Source organism: Eleutherodactylus coqui, chromosome 5 (genome assembly GCF_035609145.1).
Source record: "Eleutherodactylus coqui strain aEleCoq1 chromosome 5, aEleCoq1.hap1, whole genome shotgun sequence".
Lineage (NCBI taxonomy): Eukaryota > Metazoa > Chordata > Amphibia > Anura > Eleutherodactylidae > Eleutherodactylus > Eleutherodactylus coqui.
In genome coordinates this window covers 69,137,377-69,153,343 of record NC_089841.1, presented here as the reverse complement: position 1 = coordinate 69,153,343, position 15,967 = coordinate 69,137,377, and the positions used below count along the sequence as shown (strand labels likewise).

The 15,967-nt window shown below is 46.4% G+C and overlaps 1 protein-coding gene across 2 annotated transcripts in view; it reads left to right on the top strand.

Annotated features, from left to right (window-relative positions):
• LOC136627520 (von Willebrand factor A domain-containing protein 5A-like) overlaps positions 1–12,212 on the top strand; it is a 217,266-nt gene extending 205,054 nt beyond the window's left edge. For both annotated transcript variants that reach the window (XM_066602699.1, XM_066602698.1), the window contains exons 22-24: positions 9,374–9,516; positions 10,154–10,280; positions 11,676–12,212. In XM_066602699.1, the coding sequence (XP_066458796.1) occupies positions 9,374–9,516; positions 10,154–10,280; positions 11,676–11,755 (350 nt within the window). In that variant the 3' untranslated portion in view covers positions 11,756–12,212. The remainder of the gene's footprint in view (positions 1–9,373; positions 9,517–10,153; positions 10,281–11,675) is intronic.
• The last annotated feature ends 3,755 nt before the right edge of the window (positions 12,213–15,967 follow it).

Genomic DNA, 15,967 nt, shown 5'->3' with positions numbered 1-15,967 from the left:
CACAGCTGAGGTAGTAATGTTGTGCTTAAAGGAGATGTCCCGCGCCGAAACGGGTTTTTTTTTTTTTAAACCCCCCCCCCCGTTCGGCGCGAGACAACCCCGATGCAGGGGTTAAAAAAACCACCCGCACAGCGCTAACCTGAATCCCGGCGGTCCGGTGACTTCAATACTTACCGCTGAAGATGGCCGCCGGGATCTTCTACCTTCGTGGACCGCAGCTCTTCTGTGCGGTCCACTGCCGATTCCAGCCTCCTGATTGGCTGGAATCGGCACGTGACGGGGCGGAGCTACACGGAGCCGCTCTCTGGCACGAGCGGCTCCATAGAAGACTGCTGAAGACCCGGACTGCGCAAGCGCGGCTAATTTGGCCATCGGAGGCCAAAAATTAGTCGGCTCCATGGGAACGAGGACGCTAGCAACGGAGCAGGTAAGTAAAAAACTTTTTATAACTTCTGTATGGCTCATAATTAATGCACAATGTACATTACAAAGTGCATTATTATGGCCATACAGAAGTGTATAGACCCACTTGCTGCCTCGGGACATCTCCTTTAATACAGGTGGGCTTCGGCCCACACTGCATGCCCCAGTCAGACTGGGGTTCTTTACAAGTGGACAGATGTAGGTTAAACTCTGTGTGCACCTACAGCATGGGTGGCTCCCTGGAACCCACCGGCAGTACATAAAAATATCCCATTGCATTGCCCAACACAGCTGAGGTAGTAATGTCGTGCTTAATGCAGGTGGGCTTCGGCCCACACTGCATGCCCCAGTCAGACTGGGGTTCTTTACAAGTGGAAACAGATGCATTTATAATTCCCTGTGGACCCACAGCATGGGTGGCTCCCTGGAACCCACCGGCGATACACAAAAATATCCCATTGCATTGCCCAACACAGCTGAGGTAGTAATGTTGTGCTTAATACAGGTGGGCTTCGGCCCACACTGCATGCCCCAGTCAGACTGGGGTTCTTTACAAGTGGACAGATGTAGGTTAAACTCTGTGTGCACCTACAGCATGGGTGGCTCCCTGGAACCCACCGGCAGTACATAAAAATATCCCATTGCATTGCCCAACACAGCTGAGGTAGTAATGTCGTGCTTAATGCAGGTGGGCTTCGGCCCACACTGCATGCCCCAGTCAGACTGGGGTTCTTTACAAGTGGAAACAGATGCATTTATAATTCCCTGTGGACCCACAGCATGGGTGGCTCCCTGGAACCCACCGGCGATACACAAAAATATCCCATTGCATTGCCCAACACAGCTGAGGTAGTAATGTTGTGCTTAATACAGGTGGGCTTCGGCCCACACTGCATGCCCCAGTCAGACTGGGGTTCTTTACAAGTGGACAGATGTAGGTTAAACTCTGTGTGCACCTACAGCATGGGTGGCTCCCTGGAACCCACCGGCGGTACATAAAAATATCCCATTGCATTGCCCAACACAGCTGAGGTAGTAATGTCGTGCTTAATGCAGGTGGGCTTCGGCCCACACTGCATGCCCCAGTCAGACTGGGGTTCTTTACAAGTGGAAACAGATGCATTTATAATTCCCTGTAGACCCACAGCATGGGTGGGTGCCTGGAACCCACCGGCGGTACACAGAAATATCCCATTGCATTGCCCAACACAGCGGATGTAACGTCAGCTGTAATGCAGGTGGGCTAAAAATTCATTTGATTACACTGTAGGCGAGGGCCCACAAAAATTGCTGTATCAACAGTACTAATGTACATCAAAAAAATTGGCCATGGCCAACCAAGAGGGCAGGTGAAACCTATTAATCGCTTTGGTTAATGTGGCTTAAGTGGTAACTAGGCCTGGAGGCAGCCCAGTTTAACTAAAAATTGGTTCAAGTTAAAGTTTCAACGCTTTTAAGAGCATTGAAACATATAAAAATTGTTTAGAAAAATTATGAGTGAGCCTTGTGGCCCTAAGAAAAATTGCCCGATCAGCGTCATTACGTGAGGTTTCAGGAGGAGGAGCAGGAGGAGGAGGAGGAATATTAGACACAGATTGATGAAGCAGAAATGTCCCCGTTTTGGATGGTGAGAGAGAACGTAGCTTCCATCCGCGGGTGCAGCCTACGTATTGCTTACGTATCGCTGCTGTCCGCTGGTGGAGAAGAGAAGTCTGGGGAAATCCAGGCTTTGTTCATCTTGATGAGTGTTAGCCTGTCGGCACTGTCGGTTGACAGGCGGGTACGCTTATCTGTGATGATTCCCCCAGCCGCACTAAACACCCTTTCCGACAAGACGCTAGCCGCAGGACAAGCAAGCACCTCCAGGGCATACAGCGCTAGTTCAGGCCACGTGTCCAGCTTCGACACCCAGTAGTTGTAGGGGGCAGAGGCGTCACCGAGGATGGTCGTGTGATCGGCTACGTACTCCCTCACCATCCTTTTACAGTGCTCCCGCCGACTCAGCCTTGACTGGGGAGCGGTGACACAGTCTTGCTGGGGAGCCATAAAGCTGGCCAGGCCCTTAAAGACTGTTGCACTGCCTGGGCTGTACATGCTGCTCGATCTCCGCACCTCCCCTGCTACCTGGCCCTCGGAACTGCGCCTTCTGCCACTACCGCTGTCGGATGGGAATTTTACCATCAGCTTGTCCGCCAGGGTCCTGTGGTATAGCAACACTCTCGAACCCCTTTCCTCTTCGGGAATGAGAGTGGGAAGGTTCTCCTTATAGCGTGGGTCGAGCAGTGTGTACACCCAGTAATCCGTAATGGCCAGAATGCGTTGAATGCGAGGGTCACGAGAAAGGCATCCTAACATGAAGTCAGCCATGTGTGCCAGGGTACCTGTACGCAACACATGGCTGTCCGCACTAGGAAGATCACTTTCAGGATCCTCCTCCTCCTCCTCCTCCTCAGGCCATACACGCTGAAATGATGACAGGCAAGCAGCATGGGTACCGTCAGCAGTGGGCCAAGCTGTCTCTTCCCCCTCCTCCTCATCCTCCTCATGCTCCTCCTCCTCCTCCTGAACGCGCTGAGATATAGACAGGAGGGTGCTCTGACTATCCAGCGACATACTGTCTTCCCCCGACTCGGTTTCCGAGCGCAAAGCGGCTGCCTTTATGGTTTGCATGGAACTTCTCAAGATGCATAGCAGAGGAATGGTGACGCTAATGATTGCAGCATCGCCGCTCACCACCTGGGTAGACTGCTCAAAGTTTCAAAGGACCTGGCAGATGTCTGCCAACCAGGCCCACTCTTCTGAAAAGAATTGAGGAGGCTGACTCCCACTGCGCCGCCCATGTTGGAGTTGGTATTCCACTATAGCTCTACGCTGCTCATAGAGCCTGGCCAACATGTGGAGCGTAGAGTTCCACCGTGTGGGCACGTCGCACAGCAGTCGGTGCACTGGCAGATTAAAGCGATGTTGCAGGGTGCGCAGGGTGGCAGCGTCCGTGTGGGACTTGCGGAAATGTGCGCAGAGCCGGCGCACCTTTACGAGCAGGTCTGACAAGCGTGGGTAGCTTTTCAGAAAGCGCTGAACCACCAAATTAAAGACGTGGGCCAGGCATGGCACGTGCATGAGGCTGCCGAGCTGCAGAGCCACCACCAGGTTATGGCCGTTGTCACACATGACCATGCCCGGTTGGAGGCTCAGCGGCGCAAGCCAACGGTTGGTCTGCTCTGTCAGACCCTGCAGCAGTTCGTGGGCCGTGTGCCTCCTATCTCCTAAGCTGAGTAGTTTCAGCACGGCCTGCTGACGCTTGCCCACCGCTGTGCTGCCACGCCGCGCGACACCGACTGCTGGCGACGTCCTGCTGCTGCTGACACATCTAGATTGCGAGACAGAGGTTGAGGAGGAGGAGGAGGGTGCTTTAGTGGAAGAAGCATACACCGCCGAACATACCACCACCGAGCTGGGGCCCGCAATTCTGGGGGTGGGTAGGACGTGAGCGGTCCCAGGCTCTGACTCTGTCCCAGCCTCCACTAAATTCACCCAATGTGCCGTGAGGGAGATGTAGTGGCCCTGCCCGCCTGTGCTTGTCCACGTGTCCGTAGTTAAGTGGACCTTGCCACTAACCGCATTGGTGAGGGCGCGTACAATGTTGCGGGAGACGTGGTCGTGCAGGGCTGGGACGGCACATCGGGAAAAGTAGTGGCGACTGGGAACTGAGTAGCGCGGGGCCGCCGCCGCCATCATAGCTTTGAAGGACTCCGTTTCCACAACCCTATACGGCAGCATCTCAAGGCTGATAAATTTGGCTATGTGGACGGTTAACGATTGAGCGTGCGGGTGCGTGGCGGCGTACTTGCGCTTGCGCTCCAACACTTGCGCTAGCGACGGCTGGACTGTGCGGTGCGAGACATTGCTGGATGGGGCCGAGGACAGCGGAGGTGAGGGTGTGGGTGCAGGCCATGAGACGGTTGTGCCTGTGTCCTGAGAGGGGGGTTGGATCTCAATGGCAGGTTGGGGCACAGGGGGAGAGGCAGCGGTGCAAACCGGAGGCGGTGAACGGCCTTCGTCCCACCTTGTGGGGTGCTTGGCCATCATATGTCTGCGCATGCTGGTGGTGGTCAGGCTGTTGGTGGTGGCTCCCCGGCTGATCTTGGCGTGACAAAGGTTGCACACCACTGTTCGTCGGTCGCCAGGCGTCTCGGTGAAAAACTGCCACACTGTAGAGCACCTCGGCCTCTGCAGGGTGGCATGACGCGAGGGGGCGCTTTGGGAAACACTTGGTGGATTATTCGGTCTGGCCCTGCCTCTACCCCTGGCCACCGCACTGCCTCTTGCAACCTGCCCTGCTACTGCCCGTGCCTCCCCCTCTGAAGACCTGTCCTGTGTAGGCGTTGCACACCAGGTGGGGTCAGTCACCTCATCGTCCTGCTGCTCTTCCTCCCAATCCTCTGTGCGCTGCTACCTCGGACTTACTGCCCTTACTACTACCTCACTGCAAGACAACTGTGTCTCATCGTCATCGTCCTCCTCACCCACTGAAAGGTCTTGAGACAGTTGCCGGAAGTCCCCAGCCTCATCCCCCGGACCCCGGGAACTTTCCAATGGTTGGGCATCAGTGACGATAAACTCCTCTGGTGGGAGAGGAACCACTGCTGCCCAATCTGAGCAGGGGCCCGAGAAAAGTTCCTGGGAGTGTTCCCGCTCCTGAGCATGTGTCATTGTAGTGGAGTGAGGAGGCTGGGAGGAAGGAGGAGCAGCAGACAGAGGATTCGGATTTGAAGCAGTGGACGGCGCAGAACTGTGGCTGGACGATAGGTTGCTCGAAGCACTTTCTGCCATCCAGGACAGGACCTGCTCACACTGCTCATTTTCTAATAAAGGTCTCCCGCGTGGACCCATTAATTGGGCGATGAATGTGGGGACGCCAGAAACGTGCCTCTCTCCTAATCGCGCAGCAGTCGGCTGCGACACACCTGGATCATGAGCTCGGCCTGTGCCCACACCCTCACTTGGCCCTCCGCGTCCTCGGCCGCGTCCACGTCCTCTAGGCCTACCCCTACCCCTCAGCATGCTGTATTACCAGTGATTTGATTTCCCAGGCAGGAAATAAATTGGCGCAAGCCTGCAGGCCAAATATAATGTTTTCGCTTTTTTGCAAAGGGAAGGCCCCACTGCGTATATTCAATGAACAATACGTTTAATAACTGTGGTGTGGCCCTGAAAAAGTGTCACACAACTTTAGTGTAGCAGAGTTATTAACTCTGGCAGAGCAGGTATTTGCCAGTCAGGAAAGACAATGGCGCAAGCCTGCAGTAAACCGTAGCTGGTTGCGTCTGATTTTTGTACGTTCTCCACGCAGCACACACGTACACGGAGACCTTAGGACTGACACAGGCAGGCCAAATATAATTTTTTCGCTTTTTTGCAAAGGGAAGGCCCCACTGCGTATATTCAATGAACAATACGTTTAATAACTGTGGTGTGGCCCTGAAAAAGTGTCACACAACTTTAGTGTAGCAGAGTTATTAACTCTGGCAGAGCAGGTATTTGCCAGTCAGGAAAGACAATGGCGCAAGCCTGCAGTAAACCGTAGCTGGTTGCGTCTGATTTTTGTACGTTCTCCACGCAGCACACACGTACACGGAGACCTTAGGACTGACACAGGCAGGCCAAATATAATTTTTTAGCTTTTTTGCAAAGGGAAGGCCCCACTGCGTATATTCAATGAACAATACGTTTAATAACTGTGGTGTGGCCCTGAAAAAGTGTCACACAACTTTAGTGTAGCAGAGTTATTAACTCTGGCAGAGCAGGTATTTGCCAGTCAGGAAAGACAATGGCGCAAGCCTGCAGTAAACCGTAGCTGGTTGCGTCTGATTTTTGTACGTTCTCCACGCAGCACACACGTACACGGAGACCTTAGGACTGACACAGGCAGGCCAAATATAATTTTTTCGCTTTTTTGCAAAGGGAAGGCCCCACTGCGTATATTCAATGAACAATAACTGTGTTGTGGCCCTGCCTACACAATTCTGTCCCTGTAGTATCAATGGAGGGTGCAATGCTCTGCACAGACGATTTTTAGAAAAAAAAAAATATGCAACACTGCTAACAGCAGCCAGCACAGTACTGCACACGGTTAAATTTGGCCCTAGAAAGGACCGTTGAGGTTCTTGAAGGCTACACTCACTCCTAACACTCTCCCTGCCTAAGCACCACTTCTGTCCCTAATGCCGGGTGCAATGCTCTGTACTGCCGATTTTGAGAAGAAAAAAAAAAAAAACACTGCTAGCAGCAGCCTGCACACAGGTAGATGTGGCACTAAGAAGGACCTTTGGGGTTCTTGAAGCCTACACTAACTCCTAATGCTCTCCCTACAGCAGCTCAGGCACCAGCAGCACTGTCCCTCACTAACTCACAAGACATCTGAGGCGAGCCGCGGGAGGGGCCGACTTTTATACTCGGGTGACATCTGATCGCCCCAGCCACTCACAGCAGGGGGGTGGTATAGGGCTTGAACGTCACAGGGGGAAGTTGTAATGGCTTCCCTGTCTTTCAATTGGCCAGAAAAGCGCGCTAACGTCTCAGAGAGGAAACTGAAAGTAACCAGAACACCGCGTGGTACTCGTTACGAGTAACGAGCATCCCGAACACCCTAATATTCGCACGAATATCAAGCTCGGACGAGTACGTTCGCTCATCTCTAATCATTATGTCAAAAATAGACATTGGATGTACTTTCTGAATGTTTCATTCTAATTTGCATTTGTTACAATTTAGGTTACTGACTGGTATTGTACTTGCATTACATTAAGGCCTCTCTCACACAGGCGCCAGCAATATAGGCAAGAGAAAATCACAGTGATGGTGCATCCGTGTTCTGTGCGATATCGCTGCGTTTTCTGACAGTGATATCACAATTATGTGTAGCGCTCTTTTGCTGTGATTTACAGGTAGTCCCGATGTATAAGCCCTACCTCGATCATAAGCCCTGGCTGCAATTTTAAAAAACACAATGTATCACGTAATAGGCAATGTCTGCTCAGTCAATGGCTGTGATTGGCTGAGCCGCGGCGCTCGAGAGCCAATCACTGCAGCCCTTGATGAGCCAATCAAAGCTAGTGCTTCCTGGAAGTGGAGTTTTGAATCTCTGACCAGGAAGCGCTGACTGAAAACTACAAGCAAGTGCCGGAGCTGCAGAGGGGAAGTGCGCCGGAGTGATGTTGTATTTTGGGTTTTTTTTAACCCCTTAATGACGCGGCCCCTTTTTCTTTTTCCATGTTCGTTTTTTCCTCCCCCCTTCAAAAAATTCGTAACTCCTTTATTTATCCATCGACGTCGCTGTATGATGGCTTGTTTTTTTGCGGGAAGAGTTGTATTTTTCAATTGTGCTATTTAAAGTACCATATAATGTACTGAAAAACTTTTAAAAAATTATAAGTGGAGTAAAATGAAAAAAAGACATTTCGCCATCTTTTAGCGCCTCTTGTTTCTACGGCGCACAAACGGCAACAAAAGCGACATGCTAACTTTATTCTATGGGTCGGTAAGATTACTACGATACCAAACTTGTATAGGTTTTTTCTTACTATACTACTCTTTTTTTTTTTCAAAGACATTTAATTTTTTTCAATTATTTTCTGCCGTCATTTTGTGCGCGCAATACCTTTTTTATTTTTCCATCGACATAGTTGAGCAAGGGCTCATTTTTAGCGGGATGTCCTGTAGTTTCCGATAGTATCAATTTGGAGTATATACGACTTTTTGATCGCTTTTTATTGCATTTTTTCTGGGAGACAGGGTAACTAAAAAAGTGCATTTCTGGCGTTCTATATTTTTTCTTTTTCGGACGACGTTCACCATGCGGGAAAAATAATGTGCTACTTTGATAGATCAGACTTTTACGGACGCGGCGATACCAAATACATATTTTTATTTTATGATTTAGATTTTTTTAATAATAGATATGGCAAAAGGGGGGTGATTTAAACTTTTATAACTTTTTTTTTTTTTTACAATTAAAAAAACTTTATTGATTTTTTTTTTTATTTTACTTTACTTTGAAGTCTCCCTGGGGGACTTTAATATGCGATGCTTTGATCGCTCCTGCAGTATGACGTAATGCTATAGCATTACGTCATATTGCAATTTAACAGGCAGTCTATCAAGCCACCCCACGGGGATGGCTTGATAGGCAGTCTGGTAGGGCTGCCCTGGGGCCTAATCCCCGGCTGCCATGACACCTGCACGGCTCCCCTGATCTCACCACGGGGGGGGGCTGTGCGGGACCCAACAGCGGCATTTAAATGGTTAATAGGCGCGATCGGCCAAACGGACGATTGCGGCTATTGCCCGCGGGAGTCAGCTGTTATAAACAGCTAACGCCTGCACTGTATGAAGAGAGGTTGCCATGCAACCTCTCTTCATACATACCCCGCCGCTCCATGACGTACCCGTACGTCATGGAGCTGGAAGGGGTTAAAGGCAGCTAGGGCTTACTTTAGGGACAAACAGTAAAATTTGTACTGTAAAATTTGCGTTGCACCGCACAAAAACATTTTGTCGCCCATGTAAAAGCTGGCTAAAAATGATATAACTGCTTCTGCTCCACCCTGTAGTTCATATGCTGTACATAGTGTATATAACACCCCTCTACATTGTAGTAGCTAAGCTCCTAAAGAGCTCCCTCTACATGCTTTCTGACTGTTTCCAATAGCAATCAAAATTGTGACTGCAGCTCTGGAGTATAATAAAAGCTAAAACTCGGATTCAGTACCAGATAAGTAATATAATGTATTTACAAAGTGACACAATGCTACCTGTAAATTACCTCTATATATAAAGTGTGAATGCAGGTTTTAGATATTTCTGAAATCTTCACTACATAATGCTTATTATTTTAAGTACAATGTTGTTAACTGTATTCTCCTGTGTTTTACTTGTGGTGAATGTACAGATACAGCTGCCGTTGAGGAAACCCCAACTTTTGTCAGATTGATTTCTCTTCAAAATGCTGACGGTTCGTGGAATCTCAACCCCGAATTCTCCTCTATCCTGGGTATATCTCAGCAGGACATCAGTAACAAGAATCCAGATCAGGTATGATTTGATGTTGTATGGAAATAACTTAATCAGTGTCTAATACGTTCTGCAACCTTCAATTATACTTTCTGTTTTAGCCCCTTGGCAACATCTACCATCCATGTACGGTGGATGTGCACAGGGTTTATATGGAGTGAGCCTGGGAGCTGATCCCGCTCCATATACAGAGTCTTGGCCATCTTTGACTGATGATTTTCAGTGGAACAGCTGTGATTGGAGATAATTCCAATTGTAGCCATTACCATTTAGAGTCCTCATTCATTGTTTAGTTTCTGTATGCAGAAAACTGAATGATGGATTGGCACATGTAAAAAGGCATTCAGTCGTTCATTTATAAACGACTGCCTGTTTACTGTGAAGGGGGGCCCGACAGGTTGTCTTATGCAAAAGGGACCTAGGTGAGCCCCCTTTTCTATATCCGTTATCACCATAATCACAGGGGACCTATTGTCTTCAAAATCTCGCAGCAAGTTGTAACCATTACTTGAGCGATAAGATCTCAACTTCAGATGTGTTTCTCATAATTTCCTGTAACTTCCTTGGATCACAGATAGTTTTTTCTTGTGTCCTCCAATCTAATGTCCTGCAATGTACCTGAAATAATATATATTCCTATTTATACTTTCCTCATTAGAATATGGACTCATCAGTGTGGGCGACAGTCCTGGCGCTGATCTGGCTCCACTCATCTTGTCTAAACCAGAAAGAGGAATGGGAATTACTGGAGTATAAGGCCATGTCCTGGCTTAAGGCCAAAGCAGGTAAGTTCCTGATTAGTGTTGAGCAAAATTTTCAAAAGTTTGATTCAGTCCGTTTGTCAACATACGACAGAATGTTTTAGATATTCTGTACTAGTTTTAGGTGTATCGGTGAAGTTCCAGTACAGTTCAACTAATTTTAAGCTTACTAAACTGTCTACGAACCATAAGACTCCTCCCACTCCATCATAATAACAGTGGCTCAGTGGTTAGCACATTTGTATTTGTAGCACTAGGGTCCTACTCGTAGGTTCAAATCTGACTGACGGCATAAAGCTAGGAGGGATGGCTAACACTGGAGAAGAGAGAGAAGATTCAAAAAGATCTAGATAAGCTTGAACAGTAAGTGACGACTAACAGGATGGTATTTAACAAAGAGAAATACTACACCTGGGCAAGAAAAATGAAAAAAAAAAAAACAGAATGGGAGGAATTGAGCTAAGCAGCAGCACATGTAGGTATACTAATAAATCACAGACTGAACTTGAGTCAACCGTGTGATGCAGTAGCAAAAAGAGGCAAACCTAATTGTGGGAATAGACACATAGAGTTTAGATCACATGAGGTAAGTATTCCCCTCTACTCTTCCTAAGACCTGGGTCACGTGAGCAAAATTTAATTGCATATTGGATGCCCAAATGTACATGCGCATAATACGCGGTTAATGGAGTCAATGAAAGTACAGTCACACATTTGCGTATATTCGTTGCGTATAAAATGTGCATAAAAAGGAATGCAGCATGTTCTATTTTACCGCCTATTATATACAATAGAACCCTATTGTTCTTTATGGTGTGTACGAAAACGCTGTAATACACAATTACATTGCATATGTACAGCGTTTTTATGCATGTCGTTAGGAGACAGGAGTTAAAAGTAAAAAAAGGGAACCAGGAAGCCAGTGCATGACAGCATGCATGAGATACGTTGTCATGCACCTTCATATGTGATCACAAACACATGTTTATGCATCCGGTAGAAAATATGATGGTAATTTCCTTGTTATTGGCAGGATCGTTTTTTCTCTACTGTTCCATAGATGCAAAAGGGGAAGAGATTTGTCATCATCACTGTTTGAAAAGTTACTTAATATCATATGTTAGATGTATAGGAACTACAGATGAGTGAATCTTTGAGTATTTTCTGGACACAATTTTGTCGAAGGGAGATATTTCATATTGCCGAGCTGTATTTGCTCCATGTAAGACCAGGGAAACCAAAATATTAATCCATGCTTCAACATTTCAACTTACATTGACTTACATGTGACAAATATGGCTCCATAATACACTATTCTCCTTGTAGTGAAGGCCCTTGAGGTCCTTGCTTTGATCAGTCAGTTGTGAGATATCTAATATTATTGGTGGCTCTAACAGGGAACGTCTCCTATTTTTGCAGGTTCCTCTCTGGATCGGTTTGTCAGAGCTGGGAATGAGCTGCTGAAATCATCTGTGGATCCCAAAGTGTTTGGCCTGTGAGAGGAAGACTAAAGATGGCAGAAGGCTTCTCCTCCTAAATCCTGGAATATTGCCCCCTTCCAGAATGTCGCTGCTTCTCATCTTTGTTCTGACATAATTTGGCCTAATAAGATCTCTGTGCCTTATTACTTTTCATATAGGATATGTAAGAGTAACCTAGCAGCTGTTTGTGCATATTATCCCCTAGGATTAACAAAATTCACTTGACTTCTGCACATTATCCCTCAGGGTCAATATAGTTCACTTAAAAGACTCAGGAAAATGGTCAAAAGCAGGACAGGTTGGCTAGAACTTGCTTGTAAGGGGAATGTGAAATGAACTAATATATGAAATGTCATAAACAACCTTCACTGTGAATTGAAACAAAATCCTGGAAAAAATGCTGAGCTGGATAATGGTTATCTCTACTTTGCATTCCTCTATATAAACTGTACAACAATAAACCTGCTTCAGAAGAGCTTAGAAGCATCACTTGAGTGTTTCTTACTGTGTTCTTATCCAATGCATCGCATATTCAATTAGGCATACCTGATTAATAAGGCTATGATACCCTTTTAGCATAACCTAAATTGAATGAATATTCCAACATTCTTGATGGAGAACATCTGGAATGTTCTAAGAACTGACAAGATCTCTGGACAGTAGGCACCAGACAAACTAAAAACCGCTGTATGACCCTTGTTTCTTACACGTTTTTTTCTGCTGTCTTGAGAAGTACAATCCTCTGTTTCTATTCCACTTGCTAAATTATCAATCAGTATATTCAGTGTACTTTGTGTGACTAAATAGACAATGTCCGGACCAAAAGATTCTTAAAGTTTTATATACAATGGTCCAGGCTAAGGAATTATCCGTAAAGTCTCGGTTAGATTAGTGTCGTTTTGGGAAAGACTGTATTGCCCATCTGGGATGGGCAATCAAAGAACTGTCCTGGGGACAGAGAAATGACTGCATGGTCACGAGTAATAACTCTGGTAAAGGGAAAAGGCGGGTATGCCCAAAACTGTCTGCCTTGATGTTGAGGGAAAAAAGGTTTAAAAGCGAATGTGAAGGCTGGATAACTGATCATGGATTCACTTTGTATAGAAGTCCCTGCTTAGAAAGATGTGAGATTATAGTCAGAGCATGTAGAAATTAAAAAATAAAATGGTCAAATCATTTATACTCTTAGGAGTGCCTGCATATAGAGTGCATTCCGGAGAAATTCTGTGTGAGTTGGTACAAGTCTGTGATATTGCTGCACAAGAGATGGGATATAATTTTGCTGGATCTAATCACTAATAAGGGTGAATGCAGACGGCCGGGTCGGATCCCGCTGCGAGAATTCTCGCAGCAGGATGCAACCTGTGCCCCTGCAGTGACATGCGCAGAGCAGAACTGGCGTGTCAGCGGTGATGTTTCTGTGCGGGCCTCTGGGAGGCTCACACAGCAATAGGATATGCCGTGATTCGTTTACCGCGTGAATTTTCACGCAGTCAAATTGTGGTTGTCTGCATGGGATTGCATAAACCAATGCAATCCTATGGTAGCATACACGAGTGGAAATTCTGCAGGAAATCTCACCGCAGAATTTCTGCCCGTGTGCATTCACCTTAATGTGGATTTTGTTAACACCACCTTAACACAGACCAGCCTAGCAGAGAAGAAGTGTATCTCTATTTGTATGGAATGTACGTGCATTAGTGAGTAAGTCCGTGTGTATGTAAATATATTGTAGGCAGTTAAAGGGTGAAGTTGTGGATGGAGTATATCTCCCTTCCAAAGTCTTAGTCTGGACAGGGTGGAGATCCAGTCCATAACTTCACCCTGGTTCTCAACTCAGCTGTAGGCACTGACCCCATTACTGGGGCATAAAAGGCTGCAGGAGTCAGTGTCTGACAGCCTGAGGAGGAAACTCTCTGAGCACCCTGTGTTGTGCAGCATTTCACCTGTTATAGTGCATGGACTTTTGTGTTGCTGTTTTGTTGCCTGTCAAGCTGAGGAAGGAGCAACACCTCACTGCAAGGACCTGAGCACCCTGCGTTTTGTTGTTTTGAGAGGACTTCTCTAGTTTGCTGTATGTATGTATGTATGTATGTATGTATGTATGTGTGTGTGTGTGTGTGTGTGTGTGTGTGTGTGTGTGTGTGTGTATGTATATATATATATATATATATAATAAATACATTTATTATATTCTGGATGTGCGCACAAAGTACATGGTATATTCAATATATTGGGTTTTACTTATTTGAATACTATTGAATTATAATGGTAAAACAATAATGAGATGACAAACCTGATAAGTACTTTACAAACAGAATCAAATTAATCACAAGGGTTTACTTAAAGCGTATTACATTGACACCAAAAAAAAAAAATCTTCCCAGATTGAGAGAGACCTGCCCAGTCAACCTATTAGGAGCAGACCTACTTAAAGCGATACAAGTGACAATCGAGTATACTCCAAATGGTATAAGGGTGACTAGCCCTCTAACTAGCCAACAGTTAATTACCATTTGTGTTGTGCTTACTGTTACATTTTCCTGAGAAACTGTATCTCCTTACATCAAAATTCTTGCATCGGTGACAGAGATATTGTAGACAAGGGACAAAATGGATGCTGGATGTCTGCCTGTCACTACTTTGGACATGAAATTCAAACCTAGCATGCAGTCACCCAACATCTGGCAATACCCTTTGAGGCCTACCTTGAAAAGAGGATTATAATGGATTGATATTTCCCTTACAGCAGTCCATTGTTTCCAGTGAAGAAATAGGTTGTCAAAGGCAACCTCAAACCTTTCTCATGGTTGACAATTGTGACAGCACTAACTGCTCATAAATCAGGAACACCCCACAAGTGTCAAATCTGCAAATGTTGTTGTCACAAGAACCAGCCAGCTCCACCTTCTTCACAGTGGTGAATCTCACAAATGCTTTCTTCAGTGTACTCCTACAAGAAGGTGCCAGTTCTTATTTGCTTTCACGCATCACGGCAAGAAATATTGATGGTATGTGCTGACACAGGGAGCAACCAACTTCCCAGGGCAGCACTCTGAGGCCCTACAAATAATTCTGCAAAACTGTGCCACAAAATATCCAAGCACCTTACAGCTGCAATATGTTCATGATTTGCTTTTGTGTTGCAACACTATTGAACAGTGTTTGGATGAAACGATCAGTCCGTTGCTTTTTCTTGCTGAGAATGGCAAGGCATTCAAGTCCATTTTCAGCTTTGCCAACCCACAGTCGTCTTCCTAGGCCATTGCATTTCATGGGGTACTAAGAACATTACTACTGACAGAATTCAGGCAGTTCAGGTTACGCCACTCCCCAGAAACCCCTGAAACTGCGCACTTCCATTGGATTGGTAGGATATTGTAGAGAATGCATACCCCAAGCCTCCAGCCTTCTGCAAGCCTTCTATGACTGCCTGTCACTCACATATCACAATTAAAAGATGCACTGTTCTTAATCTATCTTCATTACTTCCACTGAATTCAGAACAGGGGAAAAATAGGAACAGAAGATGAACATTAAATGCATGATTTGAATAGAGTTAATAAAAAATGAGACCAGGGGTCTTGAAAATGTTGTTAAAACCCCCATTGCTAATGCGGATTTTGAGTTTTTTATAGATAGTTCCAGATACTATGAAAATGGACAAGTAAAAACTGGCTATGCAGTGGTAACCAACAATGAGGTAACTGTACAAAACAACTCCCTTCTGGCAAGTCTGCTCAGGAGGCTGAGCTCATTGCACCTGCTAAAGGTAAAATTGTAATGTCTCCACTAATTCGAGGTGTGCTTTTGGAATATCTGTCGATTCCACACCTTTGTGGCACAGTAGAAATTTTGTTGAATCATCAGGTAAACCAATCCGGACTGCAGAAGCAGTTGTACAAAGCTTTAGCTCTTCCCAAACAGGTAGCCATCATCAGGGTTCATGCTCATAATAAGGTGACTACTCTTGAGACCCTAGGCAACCGGAGAATAGAAACAGCAGTCAAAGCAGCAGCCTGTCTCCACTTGAATGTCCATTAACCTGGTTGCAACAGAACTGGGCATGGATATCTCTCTGTTGTGTATTTTACAGCAATGGGCCTCAAAGGGAGAAAAAGAGGAGTGGCACAAGGGTACAGAGCTGAATGATGAGAATGGAGTCTGGAGGAAAGGTAAATACCTGTGCTACCCCCAAACACTCTACTCTACGATGCCACAGTTGAGTCA